Here is a 23,463-nt window from a genome sequence, read left to right as displayed (position 1 = left end):
TTAAAACTATACAGTGGTCAACTACATCTATTCATACAATGTGAGAAACCTGACCAAAACCAACGCGTAACAGTGAAGAGCTAAACCAGTTTCTTGAAGGTATTCAACAGGCTTCGTAGTTTTGATACCAGATGAGAATTGCTAGCCAAGCTTTTAATATAGAAGAGCAATACCAGGGCAGTCAAATATCGTCGGCCAAGATGATGCTTCCAGACCTATGAATCGGCGGGTAAGACCGCGGCTCTTAGCTACGCCAACTTTAGAACGTCTCTTGCCCCCTGGCCAAGGAAAACGAGCTTCCAACAATACCTGCCAATTCTGATATTCGATCGGGTATTCTTTACAAGATCCCCAAGTCCCCCGGTCGGCATCGGCAAATCGAATGTGGAGCACCTCTGACCAGGAGATCGGATGTTAAGCCGTCTAGGCTCAAATGCAGTATTTGCTCAGTTTCATCTCATGCCACCCGTTCCAATACGATTAAAGGCTTTTATCGGTCAAGGCGGTATCCTTGCGTACTGGGCTGGCTATTTACAGTGGGCGGCTGTCATTACGTTGTGGGTAGGATCTCAATACGCAACAGGATTGGTTCTTTTTTTGCGAGCTGGAGCTGTATCAGACCATCAAGGAAGTGTTTAAGATGCCCCCTGCACGCCCTTTCTTATTCTCCTCTGCGCCTTATTTCTCCTTTGTTCTTCGTTTCAATCTGTTCTTTTTGGACTGACAGCAGGCAGCGTTCAAACAGTTGTCAACATGCCGCCAGATCAGTTGCTACAACCCGAGAAGACAGGCACGGGAATCTCAATCTCGGGAAGCAAGGGATTGAATGAGTCGCCGTCTTGGCCAGGTCATCCGCGGCCTGTTCCAAGCTCATTATACGCCTCTATTTGTCGCGCTGCGCCCTATGTGCCACAGTTTGTGATCCCAGTTCCATTCCTTGGTAGGTTTGCGCGTCGTCGTCACCAGTATTGCACGGGTTACTCACTTGCTCAGTCCTGGCAGGCTTGGTAACTCGATTGGACTACCAACCCATCTCTTCCTACGGCGATGGAGTATTCGAGGGCATTGGGCTGGCCTCCACCTTTTGGCCTATTGCTTTCTCCGCTGTCCTCGGCGCTTTGATTCGAACCATTGTCTTGTTCAAATCAGAGCGTGGGACTAACCTTGGTGTAAGTGATCAACCAGACATGTCAACTCCCACATTTTGCCAGTCGAGGCTTTGATCTAACCTTGCCCCCCTTCCCTAACAATGTACAGACCCTTAAAGTACTGTTGAGCAGCCAGACATTGGTCAGCGCGCTCAAAAGCCCATTCGTTGTTCGCATCTTTACTTTCTGGACTCTCGTTCCCGGATTCATATGGGTGATTAGCCCAGCTGGTGGTCAGGCAGCGTACCGAACTGTCCACCTGACGTCCCTCATCGAAACGACGACTCACGACTTGATGTATAGCCCTGCAGCGGACATCGGATTACCTTTCAACAGGATACTCTGGGCAAGCAGTTCCAATCTCGGGATCCAGCTTGGGAGGGTATACGCTATGTTTGGGGCTGCAATTTCTGCATCCAATGCTATTGCTCAACCTTCCAACGGATCAAGCCCGACGTTTGATGCTGCGATACGAGGGCTTGCAGGTGTGGATACGGCTATTGTAGCTGCGAGGATGAATCTCTGGCACTGTCTTGCCGGGATACGACTCACAAGACCCCTATCGCTGGCTCCAAGTCCCTACTGATCGTCTTGTCACCTACGATCTCTGGTCGGGTTCCTGTCCGAGGCATCCCCTGACGCATTGCTTCTTCACAAGGCAGTCAACAGCAGCATAACAAACGAAAAGAGAATGGGCAACTATGTCAATGGCTTTCCACAGATCTGCATAGATACGCCATCTCCTCTCACCGGCTTCAACTTTTCAATCAAAAACCACGCAAGCCAAGAACCCATCACTCCAGGTAGTCTGGTATTTGGTACCAAGGGGAGCTAGACCATCTGCGATATTGGCCATATCTATGTCGATGTTGAAGTTCAGTGTCAGCGAGAACAGCGACTAGGCCAGATGGTCTGCAAATCTGACAAGATCCGACATTCACCAGCTCAACCAGTGCCATTTCCTGACAACCAAATGATCACCAAGATCAATCAAACTGACCCAGGGGCCCCAGCTGCAGGATATTTTATAGCATTTTTGCCCTGGATCGCAAGCTCCTATCATTCCGGAAACCGATCCCCACTTGAGAATTATCTGGCCGACCCAGCCCGTGGCATCGAGGGGGACGCTGTGGCGTTCATTGATGAATACACGCGTTTACCGCTAAAGGTATTCGCACAGCGTCTAGCGATGGTTATGAACACTGCACTGCGTATCTCTTACGGTATGCCTTCTATCCTTGGCTTCACCGATCTCAACATCACTGAGTCTGCTGCTCTTACCGGCATGGAGCCCAAGCACGGCAGCACAACGGGAAGCTTTAGCACAGCCACAGTGGTGTACCGGGTCCAGCATAAATGGATGGGACTTTGCATCGCCTCACTTGTCGTGATGAGCATATGTGCAGTTGCTACCATCGTTCTTAGGCTTATAATTCGCGCCTCAGACTTCCTCACAAACGTCGCCGGCTTGACTCGCGACTCTCCGTATATCAATATCCCTCCAGGGGGAAGTACCTTGGATGGCGAGGAAAGGTCACGTTTACTCAGGAATCGGCGGCTCAAGATCATCGACGTGCACCCTGAAAGGGATGTTGGGCACATCGCCTTTGCTGGTGACATCGATCAGATGGCAACCAAGAGGTTCGGAACGGTGGACAGGGTGTATGCCTAGACATCAAAGAGATTGATTTTGAATCCATTGTAGGCCTCGGGAAGCTGGGGTAATCTTGCAGTTGGGCTGGAATGGCTGGTTTGAACATGTGTAGGGTCGTCTGGGAGGATTTGGAGTTCAGGATATTACAGTGTAGCAGTATAGCGCTTGTTGGGGTCTTCGAAAATGGAAGCAACATAATTTATGCAAAGAGTACTTGAGAACCGCTCATCGACAGTCGATCTACTACTCATTGATGCTGCCATATGATATGTCTTATCTCAGTGGAAAGTCTCCTCCAGCCAGTCCAGGACATCTTGGCCGAACTCCGCCGGCTTCTCAAGGAGTGCCCAGTGACCCCCTTCTCTCGTTACACCCTTGACCTTTGGCAAATATCCTGAATCAATGCTGGGTTGCAGTGCGGCTGCTCTGCATGCGAAGTCCTGCTCCCCACCCCAAAAGAAGGCGGGCACATTGACTACTTTTGCGTCTTCAGAGACCAGCAAATAATCGGCTTTGCTCTGCTCAGGAACCAGGAACCCTTTATACCAGCAGCTAGGCGCCTCAAAACCAGGTGGCTTTCCAAACCGGTCCATGAAATCTTCCTTGTGCTCAGAGGTAGCGTAAGGAAGAGTGGGCTGGGTGTGACCCTCGGTGATGAACTTGCGCATTCCACCGGGGCTGCACCAGTTCGTGAGCCAAGTATAGGGGTCCCCAAATGCCACGCTATACACAGACTCAAGATTCTGCCCCATGATCTTGGGTGCGTCGTCCAAAGCGAAAAAGTTCCAGTACTCATATATGCCAAAGCCATAGGTCTTCCTTGTCAACTCGTTGACAACATTAAGATCGAACTTCTGACTTGGCGGGATGTAAGAGACGTTGACCATTATGAGACCTGCTACCCGAGAGGGGTGGAGGTTGTACAACCGCTGGGCAAGGACACTGCCCCAGTCATGGCCCACAGAGATGACGGTAGACAGTTTTTCTGCGTCAAGAATCTCAGTGATGTCGGCCGTCATGTGTTGGTATGCGTACGAGGCGACATCAGTAGGTTTGGAGGTTCCGCCGTAGCCCAAGCAGTCGAGAGCAACAACCCCATAGCCATACGGGACAAGGAAATCATTGATGAGACCAGCCCAGAGTCGTGCAGTGTCGGGCCAACCGTGGAAGAGGATGAGGGTAGGCTTGGAGCCCTGTGCGGGGAAAGTGTAATAGGTGTATGTGAAGCCACGAGAGACGTCAAGTTTCTTTTGAGTAAGCTTTGAAAGATCCATGGCTGGGTTCAAGTCTTTGGAAAGGCAAATTCTGGGAGGAGATGTTTGGACTGGAATGTTGACAAGAGGAAGTGCCTTAGCCTGTACAGTATATATAGATCTCAAGATCCTGAGCTTGTTCTCTCAAGTCCTCCTCCACAGATTGGCCCCAATATCAGTTGGGTTTACACTAACGTCTCGTGTGGGACCAGGGTCCTTAATTCTAGGTTCTAGGGTGACACGAGGATGCAAAGTTGGGTGGCTCACGATGATCTCAGCCCCGTAACTTGTCGGAGAGTCGTTCCTACAGAGGCAGTGATCAGCTTCTGTCCTACCAGGCGGGACCTGATCGCTTATCGTCACCCTTCGTGGTCAGTCTGGGCACACCGGGCTAGATGTGGTGATATAGCGCGCTTGCGAGGTGCGTATACGAGGAATCTTACGTGATGCTTTGCGAGTATCCTGTTATACAGGGATGGTATTCGTGGCGACTTATCCGAGACGCATCTCGCAAAAGTTGTCATGCAGTGAGACCTAATCTGAGAGCTACGATCCAAGGGAGAATCAGAAGGCGGATGGTAGGGAAAGAAATGAAGGGGAAAAGACGAAGAGGCGAGTGATGGAGGGTTTCGATGAAAGCCAGAGAAGAGAACTATTATTACTACTTTCGTTGGGTATTACCCAGATTATTTATTGAGCGCCTGTTTATGAGGAACAACGGAAGATTGATATTAACTCTCGTATCAATTTGTCGCTACTATTGAAGCATGACCTTATATTGCCCAAATTCCCGTCAACCTTTTGTTTCACAGCCCAAGCTTCTCCCTCCTTTAAGCATGTTACTCTGCTGAAAATTTAACAAATGACATAATAGCACCAGCTTCAGCGTGACTCGCGAAATGGTCTATTGAAAAGAATGGTGGGTTGGTGTTTTTTTTTTTGTTTTTTTTTGTTTTTTTTTGTTTTTTTCATTATCTGCAATGATGACTTGTGTCCCATTACACAAAAGATCAATACACACGATGCAGTCGTGTTCGAGTAATCCCTAAACAGCCAGGCGAACCTTCAACTTGTCACCTCGAACAATTTCATTTTGCTTGGCCATCAGTTCCGGCAGATCCCAAGTAAGGTTGATATATCGTCCTGCCAGCCACGTTCGCCTTTGAGACGTGAGGAAAACTAACGAATCCGCACTGAGCTCCGGGGTTTCGACAAAGACTACAAAGAAGAGTAAGAAACGAAAGGCAAGCGAAGGCCTTGGAGTCCTACCTGGTCGGTACACAGGAGGCAGATCGTCAACGCTGCCCATTGTTGTTGGGACGTTTCCGGGATGGATGCTGTAGGCCACAATCCCCTCATTCTCATGCTCGGCACAAATGAACTCTGTTAGTCGTAAGACGGCCAGCTTCGATATCTGATAAGCACTAATGGTGGGAGTCACACAATGAGCCCCAACACTGCAGACATTGACGATAGTCTTGGACTCTCCCTTGAGGAGCAGAGGAAGCAAGGCCCGCACCACAAGATACGGACCAAACACGTTCACCGTGAGCACCTTCATCCACTCGGCAGGGTCAGATTCCAGAATTGGCTGCATCGAGAGAATGGCGGCATTGTTGATCACGATGTCTAGATGTCCGAACGCCCGCTTGGCCTGATCTGCCAATGCTTCAACGCTCTCTGGGTTGCTGCAATCAGCCTGGATGGCCAGGACTTCGGGCTCTGAGTGCCCAATCTTGAGGGATGTTGCTTTGATTGCTCCAACGGTGGTTGACATGTCTGATCTGGCAACGATGACAAAACGAGAGGCTCCAGCCTTTGCAAAGGATATGCCCATGGCTTGGCCAAGGCCCCTTGATGCTCCAGTGATTAAGACTGCCTTTCCACGGAGATCCGATTTAGTCGGATCTATGGCTGGGTAAGTGTCACAGTGTACGACAGAAGTCATATCGTAGTCGGCTGTGTTGATTAGAGCGTTATCGATGCCTAGGTAGAGTTTGGTGACATACCAGGGCCCTCCAAGGGGTTTGGCGTACCACGGGGAGGAGGCATGTTGAGTAGGTTGATGATGATTACGCTTCGCACTTGTGTTTTCGTGTTATTGTGAATGTCGAGTCCCGGTTGTTGTGTGAAACAATCTCTGGCATCAGGAGTACTTATATCCCCCAGATCGTATAGATTTTTAAGCGCCGACGGCCTTGTTGTCGACTCTAAGGCCGACGGAAATTCCGTTTCTAAGACAGGTGCAGATACATGATCATCAGTGGGTCATTACAAGTCACCCAGGTTAGGTACGTCTTTCTCTGGGTGCTCACATTTGCATTGCTACACCTCAGAAAGTAGTTGTACTTCATTCTACAGTATCTACCGTTCAATCTAAGTTGGAAATTCCAGCTCATCTAACGCACTGCTCCAAACGACGTCCCCAAACACATCTGGTGCAATATCTGCGTGCGTCTGAAGGCCCTGTGGCATAGAAGCACCCAGGTCATACGTCACATCTTCTGTGCTCGATGCCTCCAACTGCGTATTGTTCCCGGCCTCGTATGTTATGGGGCTTGGTACCTCATAGAGGCTAGAGGATTTCTCTCTTAAATATGCTTCGTAGGTGGCCACTACAGCACCCACCATGCCCGAAAACATTGTCACCAAATCCATTTGAGCGTCTGTGGAAGATGTAAAGGCCGTCAGCCCTTGAAACTTTTGCTGCAGCTCCTTTCCAAGGTATGATAAATGAATCACCCTCTCGATAGCCAGAGAATCACCAGCCGGGATGGCGATATTAGCTACATGGTCGTCTCTCAAGGCATTGTCTCCGCTCTGCGACTCCAGCAGGAAACTTGCCGAGTTGGAAAGACAAGACAGAGCTCGACAGATCTTAGCATAAGTGTAAAAGGTGAGATACCAGACTTCTTGCTCTGGACACTTGATCACTTTGTCGATGAGTGATTTGCAAGAAAGTGATAAATTCCCGAACATCTTATACCTTTGGCCAAGTGAGGTTGGAGAGCTATCCCAGAAATCGTGATGAAGCGAAGTCTCCGAAATTAACGTCTCAAGGAGATGAAACTCCAATTGCAATGCAACTATGATGGGGTAAATATGAGATTGTTGCCAAAGAGAGTCTGCTTTACGTACGGTCTTGTTGGAGTTCCGGTAATAATGACCTCTTCAAGCCATTCAACTCACGGCTAAAAGCTTGCACGGTCACGGTGCTCACGAACTCGTCACGGATCTCCGTGTGGTCCAAATCATCATATGCAAATGTATCACATATGCGGCGGGATAACTCGTTAGTCTGAACAAAGGACGATATCAGATGATCAGTCGGATACTCCGGGTTCGTGGCAAGAATTTGGCGAGCCCGTTCAATGTATCTTGTGTGTGGGATTGCGCAGCGAGTTCTAAACTTGGTAGCAATCCTGACTCATTAGCCCCTGGCCGGACAAACAGGTAAGGCGATGAGTTCTCACCAAGATGCTGTGCAAAACGTTCCGAGCAGTGCTCGTAGTTCATCAGTCGTGCGCGGAGACCTTCTGCAAGACTCTGTCTCGTCTGGCCCGAGGTCAACCTTCCGTTTTCCATTGCCTGGGTTTTGATCCAGGCCGAGATTATGAACAAGTGCCACACACAACTGCGCGAGCTGGACAATTTGTTGCGTTTCCGGTAGAAAGTGGTATTGATACCAGGCCAAATAGACGAGGAGACCCTGTAAGAGCTCCAGGCTGCTCTCTGACTCCAAAAGCACCCTTCTATGTGCCTGGATACGAACTTCCTCGCCGAGTTGTCTCTGCAGTGAGCAGTCCTTAAAGAGCATGGACGCCATGATACAGAGAAACAAGAAGGGAGTGTTCGATCTTAGCGAGTTGATATCTGCTTCCGCGTTGGGAAGAACGAAAGGGAAATGGTAAATAGCTTCAGTACGGTACTTGTCAAACAGGGTTTGGGCCAGGTCCAGAGTGACAAGGCCCCGATCTATCACATCACGGGGTGCCAGGTGTATTATGCCGTGCTGCGGAGCCAATGGAAAAGCGTAGCTAGTGATATCCGCAAGGCCGGATAATCCTTGAGGTTGAAGCTGCGAGAGGATCACACTCGATGAGCTGTGCGGTTGGTTATTAAGCAGAGACAACAAGGACTCGATTCTTTGCTCCAGTAACTTGACGCGACTAAAGTTTCATCAGCATTCCTTATAAATGGAGACACTGTGAGGAGAAGGCTCACGATGTGCCAGATGGGCTCTTTCTCTTATTCAGAATGTTTTGATATACACATCTCTTTCCGAGGCGCTTGCACCGCTCACACTCAGTGGGAGAAATTGGGAGACATTTCGACTTGCCAGCGGTGCAATTGACACATGCCCTCCGCCTCAGGCCGACAGTCGTCGGGGCTTGGTTGGCAGACATTTCGATGTTGGAGAAAAATGGTAGATGCTGGTGTGGAGAGATTCCTCGGAGAGTCTTGTCTCCTTGCCACCCGAGCAATGATTGCTACGTCATCGCACCAGGGGTCGGAAGTTCCGTCGGCCAGATCACTCCCGAAAGCTGACGGAGTTAACAAAGGCCGGTCCGGGCGGCCTTAAGCGGGCTTTTGCTCCCTTGTCCGCTTATGTCCTCTTACAGCCGTTCTTGGCATTCCTCATCTGTCCACCAATCTCCCATAGCTACCTGGGTACTTTGAGCGTGCTGCTCTCGCTCAAACGATACGGGACTATTCCCCTAGAACCGTACTCATGGAGCGAATTCCCCGTCGACGGAGGCGACCAGCCCTTTCGTGCATTGAGTGCCGTCGCCGCAAGGTCAGGTGCGACAGAGGACAACCTTGTCAGCATTGCGTCTCGGCCAAGTTGCAGTGCGCATACAGATTCTACCGCGAGCCTAGAGAGCACACCACGATCGCACAGCAGCCGTTGAGTCCATCAACAGAAGGACCTTCACCTGTATCACTGTTTCCACAGAGGACTACTCCTACACGACAAGTCGATGACCCCTTGAGCCTTCAAGTTACATCTGCCCCAGCGACAGAGCAGCTTGGCAGTTCACGGCTCAGTGCCAATGGCAAGAACGGTGAGAACACACCCGCCAGCTCACATGACGATGAGGCGCGTATCCACGATCTTCTACTCCGTGTCCAGAGACTCGAGGATTCTTCAGCATCGAACCCTCTACGTGGTCTATCCGAGACCGGCCGGACCATTCTTGCTCGACAATCTGGCTTGCAAAATTCTCAAGTTATCTTGAACAAGACACGGATCTTGAGGTGGAGCCATTGGATGGGTACGGCACCAGAAGTATGATGCGCATTCCCTGCTCATGCACTGCGACTGTTGCTGACAAGTACAAGTTTGAACCCATCTACACCTGCTTCAGCGCAGCCACAAATAATGATCAAGCAGCTCTAGTTCAAGATCCATTTCTACAAGCTGAGATCGCACACGTTGGCCAACTTCTTCAGAAATGCAAAGATGCGGCAACGGTTATCAAAACGCGGCGGTTAGGCCTACCGCATTCCGAGCCTACTCTCCCTCCCCTCACCCGTGAAGTGGCTGATGCGATGGTATCCCGTTACTTGCACACGTTTGAGATAACATACCGTGTGTTTCATGTTCCCAGTTTTTGGGTCGAGTATCAGAGATACTGGAGTGATCCGGAAACCTCTCCTTTCAGTCTCCGTCTCAAAATGCTTCTTGTCATCGGTATCGGATCCAGCATTTACGAACGCGATGATGTACCTTCTGGTCTTCGCGATACGGTCTGCCAATGGATCCATGACGCCCAAGCTTGGCTGGCTGGCCCGTTAAAGAAAGATCGCCTCGACTTGTCCGGACTGCAAATCTACTGCCTCACCATCCTGGCCCGCCAAATATTCTCTATTGGTGTTGATTTAGCATGGATATCGGTGGGCTCCCTCATACATCGAGCCATGCAGGTTGGGCTTCATCGCGACCCCAAACATCTTCCTCCAATGTCACTCCTCCAAGCTGAGCTACGGAGAAGACTATGGGCTACCATACTAGAAATGGCTGTTCAGTCATCTTTGGACACGGCAATGCCGCCGAGGATATCCTTTGATGAGTTCGATACAGAAGCGCCATCGAATATCAACGATGACGAACTGGACGGGACATCAACAGCAATACACACTCATCCAAAGACTGCTTACACGCAAATGTCTATGCAGCTGATACTCCTTGATTCTCTACCGACCCGGCTCCGGATTCTTCAGCTTCTCAGCGGCCTCCACTCGAAACTCTCCTATGTAGACGCGCTGGCACTAAGCTCCAAGGTTTCTGATGCTTGTCGGGCCTATAACCGCTTCCTAAAAGACAACGATCATTCTACATCTCTATTCCATCGGAACCTACTTGAATACCTTATTCGCCGGTTCATGATTCCCTTGCACTGTCCTTTCGCCAGCCAAGCGCATGTCAACCCGCTCTTTCACTTCTCGCTCAAGGTCAGCCTGGATACTTCAATGGCAATAATATCTCCTCAGCCAGATGATAGCTTTGCTCGTCTCATATCTATCAACTCTGGCTTGTTCCGAGAGGGCCTTCGGTATGCTTTCACGACCATCACCTTTGAACTCATCCAGCAAACTGAGTCGCAGCGGATCGAGGGTACACTAGGACGCAGCTCACAGCACCGCGACTCATTAAAACAAGCTGTGAGGGAAATGATGGACCTGTCACTGGAACGGATTCGTCAGGGGGAAACCAACATAAAAAGCCACATGTTTCTTAACATGATCTTGGCCTTGATCGAGGCTAAGGAGGCAGATGTTCCCCATGAACTCAGGGTTGCCCAAAGTGCAAGAGAAAGCCTGGAGCTATGTCTTGGTCTTCTACAATCACAAGTCGGAACGCCTTTAGACTTGGCATCTGGTCAGATGGGCTTTGCATCCACGGGTCTTGATGAGCAAGGAGGATCGATGCTGGACTTTGACCTGGATTTCTTTTTATCGGATACGGATTTCTCTTGATAAATCGATATCAATGTGCCATAACTCCCGGTGTCTGAGTAGAATTTGTAATTATAATAACACCGTCTTGCCAGTCTCGGCCCCGGACCTTAATCGTTTCCTCGCTACCTAGCCTCTCCCGCAGTCAAGTGCTCGACAAACCATATGCCTTATTTGAGATCTGTTCTCAAATTACAAGTTCAAAAGCGGCAAGAATAGGGGCAAAGCCTAGAGTCTACGCCTCGGCGTTTCCCAGTAACATCATGACTGACCGTTTCGGCCGTAACCGGCCTCCGGACGTAAGCGGTCCATGGGGAATCCCTATTTAATCCAATATCTGCGCACATTACATCTTGGCACTCAAAAAGCTGCATCTCAATCCCTATCTTTCATTGAATCTCCTGGTACTTGCCCCTGTTACGGTTGTCGTCCTCTCATTCGGCACACCCACTCAGCACTCACTCCCATTGCCCATCAAGAATGTCTCGAATCAAAGTCCTCATCAGTGGTGGAGGCATCGCCGGCAACGCTCTGGCTTTTTGGCTCTCAAAACTTGGACATGATATCACCGTCGTCGAGCGATTTGCCAACCTGCGCACGAACGGTCTCCAGCTGGATCTCCGAGGTCACGGTGTGCAAGTCCTGAAGCGCATGGGCCTTGAGCAGGCATTCCGAGCCAAGCAGGCGCCCGAGGAGGGCATGCAAGTTGTCGATGGCTCTGGGAGACGTCGGGCCTTCTTCCCTGCGAACAGAACGGGCAAGGGTTTACAGGCCTTTACAACAGACTACGAGATCATGAGGGGTGACCTGGTCCGACTCATCCACGACGCCAGCAAGGATCGAGTCAAGTACATCTTCAGCAACTCAGTTAAGAATATCGAGAATGGATATGATTCGGTTCAAGTCCATTTTACAGATGGCAAAGCGGATCGATACGACCTCCTGGTTGGCGCTGATGGTCAGGGATCACGCACTCGCAGAATGATGCTTGGATCCAAGACCGATGATGGATTTTACCCTCTAAAAGGCGACTTCGTGGGATACTTCACATCCCCACGGCCCATAAAGGAGGGGGAAGAGTATATCGCAACAATGTACATTGCGCCCGGCAGACGGGGCATCATGACCCGGCGGCACCATCCTGACGCCATTCAGGTATACTTTTCTTGCACGACAGACTCGAAGAGGCTCAACGAAGCTCGCCAGGGAGATATTTTAGAAGAAAAGGCGGCATTAACAGAAGTCTTCCAAGGCGCTGGCTGGCAGACAGAGGAGCTTCTAGAGGCTCTACAGAAGTCTGATGACTTTTACTGCCAGCGCATGGGCCTTGTAAAGCTGGACTCTTGGTTTCGGGACCGGGTAGTACTGGTAGGGGATGCTGCCTACTGTCCGTCAGCAAACACTGGGATGGGTACAACCTCTAGCATCGTGGGAGCCTACGTCCTGGCCGGTGAAATAGGGAGGCACGTCGGGGGCTCCATGTCGACAGGAGAAGGCGTCAAAGCTGGCCTCACTGCGGCTCTCAAGGCCTATCAGGACAAGTTTCAGCCCTTCATGAGCCAGGTCCAAGAGGGAGTTCTTGAGGATACGAATGACTTTTGGAAACCATCCTCCCCTTTAGGTATTGAGCTGATGAACTACGCTCTAGGGGCCGCATCTCTCCTCAAGTTGGACTTGCTGAGCAAATGGATTCTCAGAGAGAATGTTAAGGGGTGGGGTCTCCCTGAGTATAAGGAAATACTGCAAAATTAGATCGGAGTGTAGTTCATGTACAATAGTCAGTCAATTTGTGTCAATTTGTATACTACTTGTTAGTTACGTCTGCACCAAGTTGCACACATTTCATCCATTGCGATTCAGGCAGCCATCAAAAGTGAGTTCCTTCAAACCATTGTACCGATAAAGAAGTCTACAAGCGCCAAGCAACGCAATCATTGTTCGCTCTACTGCCAAAGAGATAAGACATCTGGTCTAGCCGAGTATTACTACACAAAGACAAACATGCGCATAAGCCCTCATCGCAACTCTCATCGGAGCTCAAATCAGCCCTTCACCAAATTCTGTCATCCACACTTGCTCGCCCTCTTGGTTGCTCGCCCTCTTGAGCTCAGCCTCTAGCTGCACCTCTGTTTCGAGGAGCCCCATGCTTCTGCCGAGGCCGATCAGGGACAGTCACCAAACCCTTGACACCTCTCAAACCCATCTTGCCAGCTGTTGTCTTTGCGATCGGGGGAGTATCGGGAGATCCAAGCCCCTCCCTAGCGTAGACGTTGGCTTGTCTCACCAACTCAACCTTGTCCCATTTGAGGTTCTTGAGGTAGTTGTTGTAGTAACCAAGCCACGCTTGGTAGATCCGTGCTTTGTCGTCCTCCTCCATCTTCTCGGCAATACTCAGCACTTCCCCTGCCAGGGACAGGTCAGGCTCTCGGGGGCTCAAGGTGATTTCCTTGAGAGACCATTTAGGGAACCAGGCCTCTGCAGCCGAAACGATCAGAACGCCTCGACCATCAGCGTCGGCGCGTGCTGTTCGTCCAAGGCGATGGATGTAGCTTTGTTTGTCAGCAGGAAGACCGACCTGGATCACGGTAGTGACGCCCGGGAAATCCATTCCACGAGCAACGACGTCTGTAGCCACGAGGATGGAGCTGCTAGAGTCGCGGTATTCGTTTGTGATTTTGGTGCGCTTGTTCTGCGACATCCGGCTGTGCAAGACGGATACTGGAGGCAGTCCTGGAAGGGCAGAGAGAATTTGACCATAGAAGTCGGCGAGGGCAGCAGTTGGGGTAAACAGGATGGCTTTGAAAGTTCCATCTTGAGCGGCCTCCTGACGAACGCAGCCTGCCATAGCGGCCGCGACGGCTCCAAAGGTCGGGACCTCAACAAGGAACTGGGGAACGCGCTCGTGAGTGTTGACTTCGCCGGCCGGGATGGTCGAGATGAACTTGTAACCAGGAGCCAGAACAAGGCCAGCTACCTGCTGAACATGAGGAGCAATGGTCGCGGAGAAGAGCATGCCTTGTCGGTTTGTATCCTTCTTGTCGGGAAGACGGTTGACAATCTCCCTAAGATCCTTCATAAAGCCCATGTCGAGCAGCCGATCAGCTTCATCGAGCACGAGGCTGTTGACGTTTCTCAGCGAATAGACGATTTCTTCGTTGGACATGTGATCCAAGAGACGGCCAGGAGTGGCAATGAGGATGTCGCAACCACTGAGGATCTGTTTCTCTTCGCGGTCCTTGTTCGTGCCACCGATGGCGATCTGGACGCGATAGCGCGGCAGTCTCTGTAGCAGCTTGGTCGCTTCAGTGGAAATCTGCATGGCCAGTTCTCGGGTAGGGGAGATAACGAGGAGTGAAATGCCGGCGTCAACAGGTCGATTCTCTGTAAGCATGGTCTGGAGAGCTGGGAGCAGAAAGGCCATGGTTTTTCCCGTTCCTGTCTTGGCCTGGACGAGGCAGTCGCTTCGGTTTGGGGGCAAGAGCTCGTCCACGGTGGCAGCTTGAACCGGTGTCATATATTCAAAGCCCATATCTTCTGTGATGGTCCGGATGACCAAAGGGTGCACCTGGTTCTGTGCCAGCAGTCCATCGAAGCGACGGGTGCCGAGGGGAACGGCTTGCTGGGGTTGGGGCTGAGACGGTTGGTCGACAGTAGCAGTCTTCTTCGCCTGATGCTGTGAGTCTCCTGCAGAGGCAGAGGATGATGGTCCTGCAGGGGGGTTGCCTTGGCCACGGTTGGATGAGCCGTGGCGAGGCCCTCGCCGATTTCCGCGCCGACGGCCGGCGCCATTCTTGTGACCATCCATCGGATTTCGGGACCCTTTGACAGGTGTATATCCTTATAGAAAGACGGTATAAAGGAGTGCGACAGTCTCCAGTGTTGTTGTTGAAGAGCGATCAAAGGTTTATATCAGCCTTTGGTGGTTGTTGATGTTCCTGGATGTCTGAGAATCGCAGTTTTTTCTTTGATGAGACAGATTGCGCTAGGCTTGGTTCAGCAGTAGATTCTAGGCCACACAGGGCTTAGATCGACCCCGCAGTCAAGGCACCCTGGTCCTTTTTAATGCAGGGAGAAATGCTGATCAAAGGGCGGCAGCTTGGTGATGAAAAAAAGAGAAGACAAAGATCTCGTGTCAACATGAGAATCGGGCGGAGCGACGCTTGCGCATTCTTTGTTGCGATCATTTCAGTGATGAATGCCATCGCCCTGTGTCGGGCAAAGGTCGGGCTGGCTGCTGACTGTTGTGCTGCACGGACCAGTTCTAGTACCCAGGCTGTCACGCACGTGCTGTACCATGTGATTATCCATCTCGTGTCGTACACGATTTGGTGACCTGCTACCACTCCGTATATTCTAATGTGATTTAATATCAATACGAGATACCAAATACCCAAGCTGAAAATCAATCTTTTGAATAGCTTAATATTCCATATGGCATGCAGAGTTTACCCTTGCATCAAGAAGCCACCTGTGGTAAGCTACCTACCCTACGGCTGCTTTGTTTCTCTTTGGGAAAGGTTATGCGCCTGCATGATCGTTGGTGGTGACCAGAATCTATAATTAAGACTCCGTAGCTGCTTTTTATAGCACAAGTACTCGTTGAAAGAAATTTTCATATTTAGGTATACGTCACGGTCTGGAGGAACAAGGCAAAGATAACTGCATGCAGAGGACACATGAATCCTTCCTGTCAGGAGAAGCCAGTACACGTGGCGAACTCAGGTGATTACGATAGACTTCTCTATACTCGCCAATTCCGGCACAGGGCATTAGACTGCGGGCATTAAACACGGAAAAGGCTTTCGTCTATCTGCCAAGATTAGGGCTAGGGGACCATGTAGTTGGCCATTTCCAAGCCGAGGGATTGATGGGATATATGGTTGAGTAGTAAGGTTAGCTCTTCGTTATATCAGTGTTCTTTTTTATACGGGATACTGTTCCGTTTTAGATCATTGACTGTCTTACTGTCAAGACATGTGTACAATCGTATGATGGCCATGAAATCGAGAAGGATTTTGCTCTTGAGTTCAATGCAATGCTGACTGACAACAAACTCAAGCATGTGCATGGGGCAGAATATCAGGAAATCAATGCGTTTAGTCAATTGCGAAATCTTTGGATTCATTGAAGAATGCAAAATTGACCACCCTGAGGTCTGGTTTTGCTGCGCCTGTCGTCGCCCCAACGCTTTGTTCTGAGCGCCATAGGCCACCTAGCCTGGTGACGAGTTGGTTGATAAAACTCCATAGGCAATATATAGTACTATACAAGATGCCACACTGACTTAGTGACAGATCTAAATAGTCTTCAGTTATTTCTGTTGGCGTATGCCACTGCGAAGAAACTGGCTTGAGAACATGAGCCCCCTGGGAGGAGTGCTTGCTGGACGTCCAAGCATATAAGCCCTGGAGTGATCTAGTGCCTGTCAGCTGCCCTTGCGGTATCAAGCATATATCTCTTCTACGAAAAATGTAGCTTTCCGATACCTTGGCAGATGGCGTAGAGAAACCTTAAAGACCTTTCACGCTGCGATGCGGAAGCTGCTGGTGGCTAGGAATACTGTACAAGGAGCTACGTGTTGACTGTTCTGAAACAAGACCTAGTTTATTTGACCAGTCGATTTAATCTTGAACTAACATTGAAGAGACGGGTTCATCTCCTAATGGGAACAAACGCGCGTTACTGCGTGAGGCAATCGGTCTGACAGCCAAGCTCAGAAGACGACTGATGCTACTTGATGACAGACATCACGCCAAATTTGGATCCAAATGTTCCAAGTGCACACCACTCTGTATTGAAAGATATCCTAAATGACATGATCTTGGTCTTGGGCGCACTTGGCCATCCATGAAAGGGGCCTGCGCAAGGACTACTCTGGCACCAAAGCCTTGGAAAGCACCATCCTGGCAGGTGAGGCAACGAGCCACAACATGAGGGCACATGAGATGCGTACGCTCAGCTGGAATCCAGCCGGGGCTTAGATTACGGCGGTGCTAGATTTGGGGCTTACCGAACTGCCAACAGGCATGGCCGCATCAGGAAGATTTGTGACCGAAAGGCATATGAGAGACGCAGGGGTACTCGGACGTTCTGTCAGTCCATCTTGGCCCCAGTCAGAAGTTAGACCGACGTCTCAGCTCGGTGCCAGGACGTCCGCGGACACCGTGAACGAGCGCTCGGATAGGCCTTGCAAGTAGTGGAGCGTACCTTCGGTTTGACTGTGGGGGTCTGAGGCTTGACGAGCAGATACTTATCCGCGTATTCAAAGATTGGTGCCGAGGCTGTGCAAGGGTTTTGTGTGCGAGCCCCGTAGTATCGCCATTTTTGGCGGTCTCGCAAATACGCCTTGTCGTATCGTCTCGGACCTGAACGTGATTGAAGTCTCTGACCCGACCGTTGTTACCGGATCGTCCACAGCAATTCGAAGCCCTGCAGGAGATCCTGTAGACAGTTGTCGGGCCTTGAACCCGCAGTCGATACCCAGTGTCATTCCCAGTGGCGTTTCAATAGGTACATAAGTGGTAGGTAGGCTTTTGGTAGGTAAAGGCACATTCATGGCGGCTTCGTTATTGAATAAACTAAAGATGACAGCATCTTCCTAATTAGATATTATTTCCAAATCACTAAATCCCCTTCCTTATGTCAACTTGACGTTCTTCATCTCATCGGTGACAGACACGAGCTTGGTGACGCCCTTGGTGGCCTGTAGCAAAAGGTAGTTGATGACGTTGAGCCCCAGGACCAGCCCGATGGCGCCTAAGCTGAACCAGACCCATGGGCGATCTCCAACCCACATGAGGGTCTTGGTGTCTCCATGGTGCCAAGAGCAGCCCTCCAGGTCGGTGATGTACGGCTCCAGCTCAGTTGCGTTGATGACTTGGATTGCTGGGGTGGGCAGCGATGGCTGATCGAGCAGCCAGTTCTTGATGATCATACTCAAGAAGAAGGGTCCGGAGCCAATCATGATGGCAGCATGAGGGAGCAGCTTGGCCCAGGGGCGGGTGATGTCGTTGTAGTAGAGGAGCTTGGAGATGGTGGCTAACAAAACAGGGTGGCCGGCAGACGAGATCATCAGGTCGTTCGAGACACCAGTGGGAGTCGTCGACTTGAACACAGCGTGGTGCGTCTCGCCATCAGCTTCGAGCTGCTCGAAAGGAATCGTGTGGTTGCAGTTGGTGTCCATGTCTAGATAAATGCCTCCATAGTGGTAGAGGACAAAGTAACGAATGGCATCGGCGCGCTGGATGGGGAATGTGTACTCGTCCCAGGTATCCAAAAACCATGAGTATTCGGCCTCGATGAAGTCGCGAGCAATCTCGTCGGTCCAGAGCTGCGAACAAGTTAGCACCAAAACAATCTGGGCGTTGTCGATCGGGCGGGCGAACCTTGTACTCGAAATCCTTATAAGCCTCCTTGCAGGTCTGCTGCGAGTGAATCCATTTCTCAGGGATCACATCGGTAGCGATGGTCTGGTGGAAGATGCGAGGTATCGTCTGGGGAGGCTGAGTCGGCTTGGGCGCAGCCGAGGGGGCAGCATCGAGGGGGAAGGTGAGGCGGGCGCCAAACAACTCCTCATTGCGGACGAGGAGAGTGATGAGGGGTTCGAAGAGGAGGACGACGAGGGTGACGATGATAACGTCGGTGAGCAGCAGGAGAGCGGCGTACTTTCTCGGTCTGGGCAGTCGCAAAACCTTTCTCGGCCAGGCCGACCAGCGAGAGACTGATCCTCCCACAGATTTTCCCCAGTCGAGGCGCTCTTCGTCGTAGGAATCGTCGGCGTCAACATTGGCGATGAGGGGTGCGGCTGAAGGGCTGGCCGACCGGCCTCGGTTTGGTGAAGTGGCTGTCATCCCAGGCAGTTGAATAGGCGACGGCTCATTGGGCGACACACAGATACAGAGAGGGAGAGAGAAAAAAAGAGATGAAATAGTGGAAGGGAGGGACGGACAGTCGGAACTTGGTAGAGGTGCGCGCGCGTGCGATGGTAATAAGCTTAAATGAGAGAGGGACGCACGCAGTGTTGGGCCCCTTAATTGCGCAGCCCACCCAGTGTGAGAAGGCGAAGAGAGCCGGGAGGGTGAAAAATCTCTTGCAGGCTGTGTCTGGGCGCAGTAGGTACCTAGCAGGCTGGCGCATGCAGTGGCTACAGGAGGCAAGAAACCGCGAAAAAGCCTGCGAAAAGCCTGCAGCAAACAGCCCGCCCCAAATAGCACAGCGCTGCGCTGGTGCACCCCGACGGACGATTAGCGTCCAGTGAGACCACGCGTCAAGGACTCAGGGGCACCGCGCGTTCTGTTGCATTGTACAGTAGCGGCTGGATTGGCCAATCTGTGCTGAGGCCTCGGCAACTGCTGACTGGGGAAGAGGGTGTGGGCAAGTTGAGTCTCGACGAGGCCCAATGATAGCGATGTCGAGGGGGCATCCTACGTCAGACAGAATCTCTGACCGGCCAGTGATTGGCGATGCCCTTCATTTCAGGGGCTGACAGGGTCCACCTCGAGATGCGAATCAATCTCTTGTAATGACGCATCGCTTCACCACGTAATGAGAATCGCGTGTCACAGCCCCCAAACCAGGCTAGAGCTGGTCTCTTGTCTTATCACCGGGGGGCCCGCTAAGCCCCCCTAGCAAGCGACCGACGGGAGTGTCAAATCTGTTTGTTGCTTGGGTGCCAGCCGATTCTTTTCTCTTTTCTTCCTCCGACCCGACTTGCATCCTTTTTAGTCGGTTGTTGGTTGAAGCTATTCGTCTGGTCTATCTTTTTTTTTTTTTTTTTTCCCTCTCCTTCGCATAGTCTAGACGGAATAACTCAACACAACGCAAAGCATGGCGGAAAAGGCACCAGAACAGCCCGATGTTGGCCAGCCACAGTTTGCCTACCACGCCGTGGTGGAGCCTTTCGTACGTGTTTGTTCGGCCTTTACTTTGCGGCTCAATTGCTAACAGGGCACGCGTGCGTGCTGTGTAGATGATTGTCGGCATCATGTTTGCGTCTTGCTACTTCAATCGACTTCGGGGTTATTCAATCTCGCCCTCGAACCAAGACGAGGGCCTCCTCGGCAACGCAAAGCTCGAGCCGCGTGACCAAGATGACCTCTTTGACGACTCGGATAGCTTCGATGAGGCTTCGCCCTCGCTAACGCCCGCAGTGGCCACGACGACCGAGACGCATCCTCCCAAGAAGCGATCATGCTGCGGCACCATCGTCTATACGCCCAATTCCTCGCAATACGCCAACTACCCCCACAGCCGCTTCATACAAAAGTTTCCTTTCTTGGTTGAGATGTTCTACTGGGCCATCAACCTGCTCTTCTACGTCAGCATCAAGGGAATCAGCGGCCTCATCTTTTCCACTGATGGAGTGTGGAAGATGGCTGAGAGCCACGGTATCGCTATTCTGAACTTTGAGCAAAATGGTCCCTTTAGCTTCTTGTTCCCGATGCGCGAGGTTGCTGTGCAAACCTTCTTCAGAGAAGGCCACCAAACCATGTTGACGATCCTGAATCGGGCCTACTCCCTCATCCATATTCCCGTCACTGTTAGGTACGTGGTAGCTGTGTCTCTGCTGAAGGAAGCCATTCTAATGCTCGATAGCTTCCTCGCCTGGTACTACTATGCCGCGCCGACCCACGCCCAGTTCGCTGCCGCCCGCCGCATGATGAGCCTTACCAATATTGTCAGCTTCTGCGTCTTTACAACATATCCCTGCATGCCTCCTCGTCTGCTGCCCGAGGAGTACGGCTTCTTCGATACGGTCCGTCATGAGGACGCCGAGTCCATCTACGCTACCAACCAGTTCTTCAACCAGCTGGCGGCGTTCCCCTCGCTGCACTTTGGCTACTCGTTCTGTATCGGCACCGTTCTCATGTACCACTCTGGCATTTTCCGCCGCCGCCTCGCTCCCCGCGAGAAGCGCATGTCCAAGGCCTGGCAGATCTTTTTTGCTGTTCTGAGCATCGTGTACCCGTTGTTTGTCCTGACAATCATTGTGGCAACAGCTAACCACTACTATCTTGATGCGCTGGCCGCCACGGGCGTTGTGGCCATTTCTTGGCTTTGCAACCGCTATCTTCTGTATCTGCTTCCCTTGGAAGATGTCTTCCTCTGGTGCGTCAAGCTGGAGAAGCCTGTTCCCACCACTGGTAACCGCCGAGGATAGCGGGTTTCGATTCAGACACGGCCTCCCTCACGAATATAGTTGGAGATACCTGTATCGAGGTATTTTATTTAATGTATAATGATGTATTACATCTACGGAGTACTGTTTTTAGACGGTGGAAATGGCCCAGACAAGACCGATACCCGGGTACAAGGACAGGATAGCTGGAGCGCAAATCGGAGCATAAAAAGCTTGACTGCGCTTGTTCAGATCAACGAATCATGCCCTTATGGAAGTTAAAAGAATACACGCGAGCCAGTGGCCGCCTACGCCTGGCTGGACCTCAGAGTCTCTCACTGTGACAGTTGTCAAAGCCCAAGCCAAGCTGCAAGCCATGGCATCAGGTGGGCTGTGCTGGTCACTCGGCGACCTTGGATGGCAGCCCTGGTGTCGCATTGCACAACCCCCTCCACCACATGATCTTCTCTTCAGCGCCCGATACACACTGATTGAGCATTGAGCATGAAGCATGGCGCCTCACGCCCCGAGCCGACATGGTGCATCAATCAAAGCTTGTTAAATTACACCGGCGTGACCTGCCCGTGCCCGGCCGGAACCCCCGGAGTCTTGAAACTGTCCGACGGCGTTTGCTTCAAGTGCCGCGGGAACGGCGGAAATTGTGGTTCTTCTGGTGGATATTTATTTTGTTGCGGGCTCATGGAGCCACTGTCGATCCATGAAACTAATCTCGAGACTGGACTGAACCGAGAAGCTGTGGCTGGGCTGGCTGGGAGGGAGGGTTAGAGTTTGTGGGAGCATACAGTACCATAACGTCCAACGGCATCGACCATACTCTATGCGGAACAAGGGAGAAGCGCCAGGGCTACAGATACAACCCAGGAAGACGCTGTGGGTTCGAGTCTAGTATTGACCGCCATCGTGGTCGGTGCATAATGCTGTATTATCGCACTCGGCTGTCAGCAAAACTCACTCCTTCAGGGTCCAAAATTAGCCAATGAATCAGTTCCCGTTCCCGCGGCATCTGGTGCGTCGGACTCGGGCAACTCGTTGAGCCCGCATCCCGCCCGGAGTCGGTGAATAAATCCCCCCAAAATCTTACGTGCTGGTAGTTGGGGCCCTAAGCAGCTCCTGAGACCGCGACACTCATCTCCGATGAAGAGTCTTAACATGTGTGCATGCTGGAGATGTCGCTGCAAGACGTCTTCCAAGGCGGACAAAGTCTTCCGTTAGTTCAAGATTCAGCAGGAAATCAAGCACAAAATGACGCGACCCCACTGCAGGGACAAGCAGCCAAGATCAGCCCTAGCCTCTACCTTCCAAGAGGGACAAGGATCTTCAAGCTGCCAAGGAACTGGGCACTGTCGATGAGATGACGAGCCACTCGCCATCCAAACCGAGAGAACGAAAACTCTCGGAAGCTGTTGCGAGCTCGGCACACAACTTCAAAGCAGCCACTGTTACTGTAGCTCAACCCCGTGTCAACGGAAGAGATAGTTGTCGGGGGAATGGTTGGGATAGAGGGGTAGCCAAAAGCTTGACGCGCGGCATGTGGGAGTGACAGGGCCCCTGGTAAGTGTGGCATCGGGAACACCAGGCTAAATTGGTGCTTCTTTAGGGCCATTCGGGATTGCTTGGCGGGAAGTTCCATGTCGAAGTGAGGCTCTATACAAGCGCTCCTGTCGACGTCGATAGAGACAGAACTGTGGTCGTCGTAGTTTTATGCTCGCAGGTGGCTGTGACTGGCACAGGCGTACGCGTACTTCGACAGCGGTTTTTAATTGTTGTTAGGTGCAGCACCTGTTGAAGGCGCAGTTCTAGGCTGACGCGGCGATGACGCTAGAAGCAAAAGCTACATGCTGAAGTCTACAGGTGTGGATTTGGAGACACGATGTTGCTACTATCATCAAAGACATTTCGAAGCTGAAATGAGCGAGGCAACTGGGAGATGCTAGCTTTCGCTTGATCCTCGAAAGATCTGAATGTTCTAGATGTAGTACTAAATGACTCTCATTGTTGACTTGGAAACCTCGCTGTTTCGCACTGTAGACTCTACAACAGCGACTTGGTCAACCTCGAGAGATGGTAGTGGCGAGGGCAAGACCTTCTACATGTATGATGGTTGTGTTGAAGGCTCAGAGCTACGGGGACTCTGGGCTGCGGCCACAAAAAGTACTGGAGGCCAAGTCTGACTTGGATTGCATCTGGAACTCGGTTGTTCTTTTCAATCAAGCGAAACTGAGGCTGGAGATATTGCGTGTTGCTCAATTACAGAGGAATGGCCGGAAAGCTGCGAAACTATAGCTTGAAAAGACTGACAAGATCAACGAG

General features: G+C 51.3%; 6 protein-coding genes across 6 annotated transcripts; 2 read left to right on the top strand and 4 right to left on the bottom strand.

The window, feature by feature from the left end:
* Positions 1 to 3,080: 3,080 nt before the first annotated feature.
* On the bottom strand, positions 3,081 to 4,076 carry LRP88_00407 (alpha/beta fold hydrolase; the record flags this gene model as incomplete). Its single annotated transcript, XM_083237121.1, has 1 exon — positions 3,081 to 4,076. One exon carries the CDS (start codon positions 4,074 to 4,076, stop codon positions 3,081 to 3,083), a length of 996 nt encoding a protein of 331 aa, XP_083107012.1.
* A 1,024-nt stretch (positions 4,077 to 5,100) lies between these two features.
* Positions 5,101 to 6,107, bottom strand: LRP88_00406 (SDR family NAD(P)-dependent oxidoreductase; the record flags this gene model as incomplete). Its single annotated transcript, XM_083237120.1, has 3 exons — positions 5,101 to 5,273; positions 5,325 to 6,014; positions 6,065 to 6,107. The coding sequence occupies 3 exons, from the start codon at positions 6,105 to 6,107 to the stop codon at positions 5,101 to 5,103; spliced, it is 906 nt and encodes a 301-aa protein (XP_083107011.1).
* A 5,388-nt stretch (positions 6,108 to 11,495) lies between these two features.
* Positions 11,496 to 12,767, top strand: LRP88_00405 (uncharacterized protein; the record flags this gene model as incomplete). Its single annotated transcript, XM_083237119.1, has 1 exon — positions 11,496 to 12,767. The coding sequence occupies one exon, from the start codon at positions 11,496 to 11,498 to the stop codon at positions 12,765 to 12,767; it is 1,272 nt and encodes a 423-aa protein (XP_083107010.1).
* A 355-nt stretch (positions 12,768 to 13,122) lies between these two features.
* Positions 13,123 to 14,820, bottom strand: LRP88_00404 (P-loop containing nucleoside triphosphate hydrolase protein; the record flags this gene model as incomplete). The annotated part of the gene is made up of 1 exon (XM_083237118.1): positions 13,123 to 14,820. The coding sequence occupies one exon, from the start codon at positions 14,818 to 14,820 to the stop codon at positions 13,123 to 13,125; it is 1,698 nt and encodes a 565-aa protein (XP_083107009.1).
* A 2,832-nt stretch (positions 14,821 to 17,652) lies between these two features.
* Positions 17,653 to 18,865, bottom strand: LRP88_00403 (nucleotide-diphospho-sugar transferase; the record flags this gene model as incomplete). Its single annotated transcript, XM_083237117.1, has 2 exons — positions 17,653 to 18,345; positions 18,401 to 18,865. The coding sequence occupies 2 exons, from the start codon at positions 18,863 to 18,865 to the stop codon at positions 17,653 to 17,655; spliced, it is 1,158 nt and encodes a 385-aa protein (XP_083107008.1).
* A 976-nt stretch (positions 18,866 to 19,841) lies between these two features.
* LRP88_00402 (PAP2 superfamily-domain-containing protein) lies at positions 19,842 to 21,174 on the top strand (the record flags this gene model as incomplete). The annotated part of the gene is made up of 3 exons (XM_083237116.1): positions 19,842 to 19,916; positions 19,984 to 20,558; positions 20,610 to 21,174. 3 exons carry the CDS (start codon positions 19,842 to 19,844, stop codon positions 21,172 to 21,174), a joined length of 1,215 nt encoding a protein of 404 aa, XP_083107007.1.
* Positions 21,175 to 23,463: the final 2,289 nt, after the last annotated feature.

This window comes from Fusarium phalaenopsidis, assembly GCF_050370095.1.
Source record: "Fusarium phalaenopsidis strain FUZ10S chromosome Unknown contig_32276, whole genome shotgun sequence".
NCBI lineage: Eukaryota > Fungi > Ascomycota > Sordariomycetes > Hypocreales > Nectriaceae > Fusarium > Fusarium phalaenopsidis.
Note: the sequence above shows the minus strand (reverse complement) of the source record. Positions and strands in the feature narration are given on the sequence as shown.